The sequence below is a fragment of the Boleophthalmus pectinirostris genome, unplaced genomic scaffold (genome assembly GCF_026225935.1).
Source record: "Boleophthalmus pectinirostris isolate CB_2022bp ecotype Guang Dong unplaced genomic scaffold, ASM2622593v1 HiC_scaffold_15, whole genome shotgun sequence".
In the NCBI taxonomy this organism is placed as follows: domain Eukaryota; kingdom Metazoa; phylum Chordata; class Actinopteri; order Gobiiformes; family Gobiidae; genus Boleophthalmus; species Boleophthalmus pectinirostris.
Genome location: NW_026571070.1, coordinates 25,101,480 through 25,111,714, shown reverse-complemented (window position 1 = coordinate 25,111,714; position 10,235 = coordinate 25,101,480). Strand labels below are relative to the sequence as shown.

At 38.6% G+C, this 10,235-nt stretch overlaps 1 protein-coding gene across 1 annotated transcript; it reads right to left on the bottom strand.

Moving 5' to 3' along the window:
• Positions 1-5,140, bottom strand: LOC129408083 (arf-GAP with coiled-coil, ANK repeat and PH domain-containing protein 3-like). Its single transcript, XM_055150823.1, has 4 exons — positions 4,900-5,140; positions 4,190-4,282; positions 4,009-4,110; positions 1-242 (listed from the first exon to the last, which is right to left on the bottom strand). Exons 1-4 carry the CDS (start codon positions 5,138-5,140, stop codon positions 1-3), a joined length of 678 nt encoding a protein of 225 aa, XP_055006798.1.
• Between the last annotated feature and the right edge of the window lie 5,095 nt (positions 5,141-10,235).

The following is a 10,235-nucleotide window of genomic DNA, read 5'->3' as shown; positions in this document are numbered from 1 at the left end:
TCATCTCACCCCTATGACAGCCTGTATGAGTGCGGTCTTGCCCTCCTCCTCTGTGGATGTGTGCACGTCGGCTCCGTGGGCTAACGACTCTGCCATCAGCGGGAGGTTGTGCAGACGAGCGGCTCGGAGCAGGAGCACCCCTGGGTGTAATGTGGCACCTGGGTGCAACTCCCGTGGGTCCTCTGAGTCTGAGGGCTCCTGCTCGATCTCCACCTCCCCACTGGAAGACTCTGACTCCTCCTCTGAAACAACAGGAAATGTTCACATTCAGTTCAGAGTATTTTGTAAAGCCCCAAAATCACAAGAGCAGTCGCCTCACACAACTTAAAGGGGGAAGATATTTTGGAAATGCTATATCACCAAAAAACAATCTATTAACATATTATAAGTTTCACTTTCCATTTTGAGGCTTTGGGTCTCCCCTCTCTTTACTCTATGCACTAAGTCACTCCCCTTTCAGAGTGCTATCACCACACCATCAGTGTGCATACCGCAAATGAAACTACTGCACATCACAACAGATTTGTCAATTTGAAGTTTTGTGTCATGTTTTTGTCTATTTATGGAGAATTGTCGTGTGTGATGTAGGCTTGTGGGCGGAGCATTGGACAAATCTTACAGCTTAGAGCCCTGCACTACTGCGAGCCTCCCGAGGGAGTGCAGGGTCGTGGGACCTGACGCAAAACAGTGTGGCGCTGGACATTGCGGGCACAGGTGGGAGCAGGACTTGTTTTTATGCTCGGTTTGAGACTTCAGATTTTGATGATGAAGTTCAGGAGCTTAAAGGTAAGCTCTGCGAAGATCGGCATTGTGACATTTCGCAGAGGCAAGTGGAAAGTGTATTTAAGACAACTAAGGTAAAAAAGAGTATGGGTCCAGATAAGATCTGTGGTCATATTCTTAAAAATTGCGCCAAGGAGCTGAGCTTTATTTTTCAGATCATTTTTAATTTGTCTCTGCAGAAACAGCAAGTACCAAAGATCTGGAAAGACTCAGTGATTGTTCCAGTTCCTAAGACGAGCAGACCCAAAAACCTTAATGACTTTAGGCCTGTTGCACTAACGTCAATGGCTATGAAAAACTTTGAAAAAACTAGTAAGGTCAGAAATTTTGAGGAAAACTGTGAGTGCGCTTGACCCCATGCAGTTTGCTTATAGGCCTCAAAGAGGAGTAGAGGATGCCACAGTAACTTTACTCCATCTACTCTTTAAGCACTTAGAGGGGATTGGAACGCATGCAAGACTACTTTTTATTGACTTTTCATCTGCGTTCAACACAATGCAACCTCATATTCTTTGTAAAAGACTTTTAGAACATTTTAGCCTTGATTTTAATATTGTGGGGTGGATTCTTGATTTTTTAACACAGAGAACACAAAGAGTAAGAGTGAATGGTGTTCTTTCTGACCAGATGGTGTCATCAACCGGATCACCGCAGGGATGCGTTCTTTCATCCCTATTGTTCATACTCTACACCAATAAGTGTCAGAGCACCTATGAGAATAGAACAATAATAAAATATGCGGATGATTCTGTCATTGTGAGCTTGCTTCACAAAAATGAAAACCAACATGGGCCAATTGTTGAGGAATTTGTAAAATGGTGTGAAGAGTCAAATCTATACCTAAATGTATCCAAAACGAAGGAGATGATTATTGACTTTCGAAAACAAGCGCCTCAGTGTGATCTCACAGAGATAAAGGGGCAGACAGTTGAGTGTGTGGACTCATATAAATATCTAGGAACAATCATTGATTCAAAACTGAGTTTTGACGATAATTGTTCTGGTGTGTGTAAAAGAGGCCACCAGCGCCTTCATTGTCTGAGAAAGTTGTCCTTTTACCGTGTAGAGAGAACCATGATGATACTGTTTTATAAAACATTTATGGAATCAGTTTTAACATTTTCATTGGTCTCGTGGTTTGGGAGCATTTCTGCTAAAAACAAGAACTCCCTGAATCAGTTGGTTAAATGGGCGAGTAAGGTGATTGGCTATCCTCAGAGCAGTCTGGACTCTCTGTACTCGAGACACTTACAGAGGATGTCCCAGAGTATTTTGGGAGACGTGCAACATCCACTAAACTCAGAGTTTCAGCTGCTTCCCTCTGGTCAGAGGTTTTTAGTCCCAAGATCTAGAACGAATCGTTTTAAGAGGAGCTTCATTCCGGCTGCTATCATACTTATGAATAAATTGTAATCTATTTATTTAAGATTGTGTGTTTTTAACATATTTAAGATTTATTTATTGTGATTTTAGACAAGTGTGTTGGATGATTTTAATTGGTTGTTTATGGAACAAACCATTCTGCACTGGAGCACTGTAACACTTTATTGTAACATTTTATCGTGTTTTTATGTGTGTTTTGTGGATGAATGAAATGTGAAATGTGGAACCTGTCTCTTAAATCTGCAAAGCAAATTTACCTACGGGTACGAATAAAGCAACCTAACCTAACCTAACCCTAAGCACAATGCGGGGTGGATGATAAACTACAGTCCCACAAACTAAATATGAGTATAAAGTAAAAATATACAAATGATTCATGTTTGTCTATCACACATAATTTTTGTTAGATATTTTACTTGGCATTAATAAAAACATTTTAAGCAGACTAAATATGCCGATGTGGTCCAATCTCGTGCACATTTCCAACAATTCCTTTCCGCTTCTCTGTGTTTGATAGAGCTTTAGAAAGTGAATGTCGGTAGTGGGACAATTTATCGCAGATGCAGGTGGGAGCTGGACTGCATAACGCGGGTGCTGGCGGGACTGAAAAATCTGTCCCACGTAGACCTTTATTACAGTTACAGTTTGAACAGGATTGGGAGAGAATGTTAAAGTCCTCAGACATGAATGGATGACCTCTAAAACCTCTTCAGGCATGTTTTTGATGAGCAAACAACATGGTAGAAAGCTTCACTGTACAAAATGTTTTGTAGTGTTTTTTTTTTATTCATGTGTAATTATTAGAGCTGGGAAAAAAAAAAATAAAAAAAATTAATCGCATTAATCGCATGAGTTTGAGTGCGATTAATCACGATTAATCACATGTTATACGCAAAATCAATTAATTAATTAAAAAGTAGCGTATAGTGACTTTTATTGGAAATGTAAATGAAAGAGTCAAACATTTGTTGTGCAAACAGCATTTTTTTCAGAGGGGAACCATCAGAGCCTTCAAGGTATTCAGAAGGCTCAAGAAAAAATATTAAATGAATTTTTGTACTACTAATATATTTTTTCAATATTTTTTATTCAGTGAGTAATAAACACGACACTAGTAATAATTTCTAGATCATTGTTATAAATTTGGACTGATATTTCTTGGGACACAAAGGGTTAATATAATGGAATGGAAATGGACCCATCACAATTTATATTCCAGTGGTATCTGGGTAAGTCAGTGACTCCCCCTGCAGCACTGAACTAAAGAAACTCCTGCAGGGCCTTCGGTGACTGTAATGAAGTCTGAGATTGACAGTTGTCTGAGCCAATCATATTTCATTGAGTTATGGGCGGGATCATATCATGAAATCTACCAGATCTTCATGAATACCCTGTAAAAGTATTATGTAAGTGAGACCGCAGCGACGAAAACCACACCGGACACCTCTACTTGGACGTAGAAGAACAAGAAAGACCCTTAAACTGGACTCTGGCCGGGCCGGACCAGCCCGGCTGCCAGAGCTGGAGCCCGCAGCCGAGCCCACGACCGGGGATGGAGCCTGCGGCCGAGGCTCGGACATGTTGCATCTCACGTGGTCAGAAAAAAAGTGAAAAAAGTGTAAAGAAAAGACGTCAAACTTAAAGAAACGCTTGCAGTGGACTTTTTCAAAATAAAAGCCAGTGAGAAACAGACGTATACAATAAAAAAATTTATAAATAATAAAAACTGTGTTAATGGTGTTAAAATAATTGTCGCGATAATGAATCAATTAGTTGACACAAAATTAACGCGTCAACGTACCCAGCCCTAGTAATTATTTTATTTCTCTCAAAAACACAAACCTTCTTCTGTGACGCTGTCCACAACAGATCCAAAAGCTAAAACATCTGTGCTGCCATCAGTGCTGCCCCCTAGCCCTGAGTCGCTACTAAGACCGGCCGGACCTGAGGAAGAGAAGAAGAAATCAAAAACTCCAAAATACACCTGCAATAATACAGCTGTTATGTGAAACAAAGGACTCACTGCGGGGGCCAGAGCCAGTGTCAAAGTACGAGAACAGTGAATCCAGCTCATCAGGACAGAACAAGGAATCTCGACGAAATTTTGCTGCAGCGGCTGAAAGACAAAAAGAAACAGATTTTTAATCCATGTTATAATGCTATTACCTCCTCAAAAACAGACCTGGAGTTGTGTTTTGATTCATTCACATATGTTTATAGAGTAACCTTTTATTATTACTCTGTCTACAGCTCTAAATGCTCCATAATTAGCTCAGTAGAGATTCTTTTCCAGGGTTAAAATTGTCCAAAGGATTCTAGGTGTATATAGTTTAAAAACACAGTGGAGCACTTCCTGTATTACTACATGACATCACAAGGTGGAACAAAGGGATTTCTGTTTGAGAGAAGAACTCTAGTCTAAATATGCAGGTTTGCGTGTTAAACAAAACACAACTCCAGGTCTGTTTGTGCTGATATGATAGTACATCATATCACCAACCACTCACCAACCCAAATGTTTGCTCCCAGATTTGATCAGTGTTCTCTTGTTCTTTAGCAAAACACTTCACCCTTCTTGTCTAAGATCAAAGTGGTGTGTAAGTGTTGATGGTGGTCGGCTCACTGGTCAGTCTGTCCCAAGACAGTTGTGAAGACAGTAGTGTCTTACCATCACTGAGTGTGGAGTGAATGAATAATGCGTCTGTGAGGGCCAAAATCTGTTGCCATAGTTACCTGCAGACAGATTAGCAGCGTTCACGCTCCCCGGTTCGTATCGTTTGTATTTCCGGCGTGTTTTGTTCAAACGTCGCATAGAGCCGCTGCTCCTCTGACACTTCTTCACTGTCCATGGCCGGTGTTTCCTCTCAGCCTCCACCAGCGCAGCGCCCCCTAGCTTCTTCAGGAAGCGCTTCTCCACATACTTGTACTTGATCCACGCCTCCTTCTCCTGCCTGGAGAACACGGAAACATACATGGGCCTCAAGGGTAACGGGGGAAAGGGCAGTTTTTACATTCATAGCTCTTATTCACTTGTAAGTAATAGATTAGGAAAGAGTTACACGGTTACTTTAGGCTTTTGCTCTGAAAATTGCAGTTTTCAATTACCCTCTATCCTCGCCCACTGGTATAAAAAAATAAACTTCCTAGAACTTCACACATATTGGACTCAAAAATGTCACATCATAATTTTTCAGTTTTGAAATGTGTCATTGAAAGTCTGCTTCATATTTGGGGAAATGTGACTATGAATCAGTTCTGTGGTTTTGAATAGGAAATCCTCTGAAGTAACTTTTTGTTATTATGAAATAAAAGGACATACTTTACTTACTAGTAAATTCACAATGAGAATTGACATATGTTATAGTTTAATAGAGCTGCTAAATAGACTCCCAGTGAAAAGCATGATGTGTCTTCATTGTAGAATCCATAAAATAATGAATACACTGGGCGTGTTCTATAAATACAGTCTATTTGGAATGTTCAGCAGTTACCATGGGGACACAATGCATACATTAGAAAATACTGTCAAAAAGTTTAAAAGATTTGTCTGAAAATTCAAGAAACAAGTTCAATCATAGATAGCAACCTGGTCCCCCTTGAGGCATTGGTGGTGGCAGTTCATCACCACAGAAGCAGCTTATGAGGAGTCCAGCCCATATTACATGATTGTTATATCCACAATGCAATGTGTGTATCTGTACAGGCCCATGAACATTTGTGTGATATTGGTCACACATGAGAATGTCTGTGTTACTAGTGTGTAACGAAAATGTCATTTTCCATGAGTTCTGTATATGTTAGTTCTGTGACTGTAGATCAGTGTGTTGTGTATCACCAGAAAGGAAGAAATGGAAATTATTTTTGTTCTAATTAAAAATTTTAACAGCATACACTGAAAGAGAAAGGAACTGTTATAATTAGTGATTATCTCGAAAACTATGAATATTTTACTATACAAATGCATAGAATTATAAATAGTAATAATTTTTTTGAGATTTTGAGACCACTCCCGTTGCTCTAGCTCAATGCTTCGCAGAGTTATGACCAAAAATGCATTTTTGACCTTGGTTACCTTGTCAAGTGACCTTGACCAGTTTCAACCTGTAACACCCAGTGTCCCTCTGTTATGTGTGTGCCAACGTGAATATTTTAGCTTGCAGATAGTTCAGAAATTGCCGAAATTGCCAATTCTTTATAATGACATGACCTTTCAATTGACCCGTGTGACCTCAAATGACCTCAGATCATCACCAAACTTCTTTTTGCAGCATCGGGCATGGGGGCTTGACCCACGTACCAAATTTGGTGACAGTCAGTCCATAAATGGCAGAATTATTGCAGGTGGACAGACACACAGACACACACACAGACACACAGGGTGAATACAAAACCTGGTCAACCCTTCGGGGACCAGGTAAAATACAGAATTCCTTTAAATGACAAATTTTCAGGAGCCTGTGATGAATATATGTGTAAGAGACTTGTTTAAGAGCAGAAATCATCTAATTTGTTGTAGTTCCGACTAAACCAGCTGTTTCTGGTTGGACAGCTTTAAAACAAAGCTCAGATTAAAATCTGGCAAGCTTCAGATAGAGCAGTGCCTACAGTTAGCATTACACCTCCAGAGAATATTGATGACATCAGCTGAAAAGTATCACTAACTTCTCTGTTGATCCAAAAACTTGCAGTGTCTGTTGGGGCTTAAACCTCTTTTGGCAATTAATACCTTGAATTATAGTCTTTCACTTTTTCCATGCATTGGTTACAAGTTAATGAGACAGTCAATCAGCTTTTGTTTCATACAGGACTTCATAATAGCCTATTATTAAACCAAGACCATAAGTTGCCTATTTTGGTGATTTAAAGGGACTCAAGCGTTCGTTTTTCATTCAACCTAACACATTGTTTTACCACAGTACATTGTATTATATTATATTGTAGCTATTAGGGTCAAAATGAGACTGCTGTGTGCTATCTGCATCAAATCACAACGCATTTTTATCCTACGCAAATCAGATAGCAAAACTCAGCTCTGGTTCTGAATGTTGTGAAAAACTTTAATAAACTCAATGAAGTGAATAATTTGGAAGCTAGTGAGGAATAAGTTTGGGCCATTACAAAAAGTTTGAAATGCACTAGTTCTGTTTTTAAAGCAGATCTATTGTGCAAAATAGATTTTTTTTAATAGTTTTTAACTATATTATGGGTGTTTGCCGTCACCATTTACTTACCCGAAGTTGTACCTGGAGTCATTTGTGCATGTTTGAGCGCTCTTTGATCACTTTTCTTCAAGACGCCACACTGTCGATCAATCCTCTTTTTCACAGCCACTGGCATACATCCACTGCTCTGTACTTACTTTGTTGTCCCATTTAATTTTCTTATATTGGTGACACACGGATTCATTAGCGTCGCGTAGTAATTTTGGTAAAAAATAAATAAATGTTCTGCACGCTTGAGTGATGAGCAGCTACCCTTAGGAGATGTTGACAACTTCACAGCTCTTCGTTGTGATGACCTTTAAAGCATGTGCATGTTTCTAAAGTGTGAGTCAGTGGATTTGTTTCTTTTGCCATTTTCTTTTGTCACTGTGATGTAGGTTGACTGTGAGCTGGTTGGGGTTCAGTGAGTAAGGTTTAAAAAAATCCAGACAAAGACGTGAAGTGGTCCACAGTTTACTTTTTTGTTTTTGTTTTCAATCATCACAAAAAAGTGCAAGTTCAAAAAATGCAGGGTGCAAAATGGAGGGACGCTGCTAAAACCATACACAAATTAAAACTTTATAACCCTTAAAACAATAAAACACCTAACCTACTACCCCTGTACACTATAATACACAGCTCGCAACCTTAAAAGTGGGAGTTCATACCTGGGGGACTCTTTCGGGACCTGGACAGAAGATAAAAGGAGGTAAGTAAAAAACAAATCACACCATTCATTAAAACACCATAAAATACAGTACCACACACATCAACACTTAAAACATTCCCAAACAGATATACTGCATCATATCTATATTGCACTAATTCAGTTTAAAAGGTAATTGGCTAATTCTGTCTCCTTTTCTCCAGGGACCAGCAGCTTTGAATTAAAATGCTACTGTGCCTCAGGATTAAAAGTGGTAAAAGAAAGACGATTTTAAAATCAATTGTGTGCAATTTCTTTTTGTAATATGTGCAAATATGTTTGAAGTGCCGTGTGCGATCAAAAGTGCAGTGTTTTAAAGTGTTTTAGTGAAGGGTGAAAAGAGTGTTCTTTTGGGTAACAAACCACAAACAAACCAGTATTTTTAGATGAATATTACAGATTAAAATGTTCAAAATAAAACATAATGATCCACCGGTATCATAGATTATAGTTATATAGCAGACACAAGCACAATAGATCTTCTTTAAGGAAATTATACTAGCCCTACAATTCTTCAGTACCTCTTCAGTACTGCAAAAGTGTGTATTATGGAGGACAGAGCTCAACTGGATACCACATCAAATTATGCCACCACGACTAACCTACTACTACAACTACTACTCCTGCTACTAGACTGTTTAGTCACTATCATATCACTGGTACTGGCCTAGGTTATAACCAAGAAATATGCAGTGCTTTCATTTCACAGAAAAAAACACATCTTCATGTTTTATAATTTATTTAAAGAAAAACCATCTACTCGAGAGAAGAACAGATACCTTTATTTGACGCAAACAAAGAGGCTCTATTCTTTACACATAAACCTGATTCTGATCTGGAAAAAAAAGTACTGTGTAATCTCATAGTATCAGTGACTCATCAGCGTCCATGTGACAAACCGCTCTGGATATAAACTCATCAATATTAAATGATGTGGGCCAGATTCTGTTCAGAGCCACTGCCAGATCTGGTTCGTGTATGTGTGTGTGTGTGTGTGTGTGAGTGTGCAACCAGACAGGCACATTTACAAAGTAGTAGACCTACAGCATGTTATTTTGGGCATTTGGAATTGATGATGGGGGAAAAAGAAATATTATAGGGAACACTAGTCTTGTGATATGTCTATAAAAATATGCAATGTAAGCTAGAGAAGAAGCTTTTTCCAAGTAAAAAGCACACAATTACGCAAGTAGAAAGAACATGCAATACAATTTCTCAGAGGTGGAAAGTACCAGAGTTTTGTTTGTTGGTTTCGTTTTTCATTAGACTTTTTACTTTTACTCGTAGATTGTAGAAAATGAACATGGATGAGCTTCTGGCTTCATTGACTCTGGTTCAATTTCACTTTGTATTGATTGAATTGTCACCCATCTCTCTGTAATTGCTGCAGTGTGCCTCGTCATTTTGGTCTTAAAATGTTTGTCTTAACCCACTCTACAAGATCCTGGTCATTTATTTCACTATTTTATCCATAAATAAAGTCCTCTTCTTAATATGGAACTCAGCAAATTCCAAATTCACCCCATAACTGCCAGCCTCGGTGAGCTTCATTTGACTCGAGCAGAACGTTATGGATGAAATCGCATTCTCTTAATCCACTTCTATATGGCTTTACTTCATCTACTTTCTATCTAACTTTCTGCAGGTGACAGAATTCCATGGAGGTAGAAGATTAAAAAACATACCCCATTCTCTATTCTCAACGTTTTATGCCATACTGTGCAAAAAGAAAAAAACAAAAAAGGAAAATGACTTAAGTACAGAGCAGTGGGCGTATGCTGGTGGTGCTGAAAATGGGAACAGCAAAATCAATCATCTTAAAGAAGTGATAAAAGATGTCTCAAACATTTTTGGCTCACTCAAGAATACAACTTTGGGTTAGTAAATGGTGAGGGGAAACAACTATAACAAGCTCTGAAGTCAACTTTGCATAATAGGCCTGGTTTAAAATTGAAAACTTCTTCCACCATTTGTTTTTAGTTAAAGTTAAATATAAGTTACAATAGTACATGACATTTCATAGACTCTCCTTTCTTATATTTATTTTTAAAATATGAATGATTTAACTTTTTTTCCTCACAACCAAAGTGACTGCTCCAACCTGACTTTTATTTAATTATACGCATATTTGTTTATATCATTTTGCAAAACACACAAAACAA

Bases quoted from the DNA above. Each gene is read 5' to 3' on its own strand.
- LOC129408083 (XM_055150823.1), bottom strand. From the start codon at position 5,140: ATGTATGTTTCCGTGTTCTCCAGGCAGGAGAAGGAGGCGTGGATCAAG. The intron at 4,111-4,189 runs GTGAGTCCTTTG...TCTCTTCCTCAG, and splicing joins CACTGGCTCTGGCCCCCGCA to GTCCGGCCGGTCTTAGTAGC. The intron at 243-4,008 runs GTTTGTGTTTTT...CTGTTGTTTCAG, and splicing joins GGACAGCGTCACAGAAGAAG to AGGAGGAGTCAGAGTCTTCC.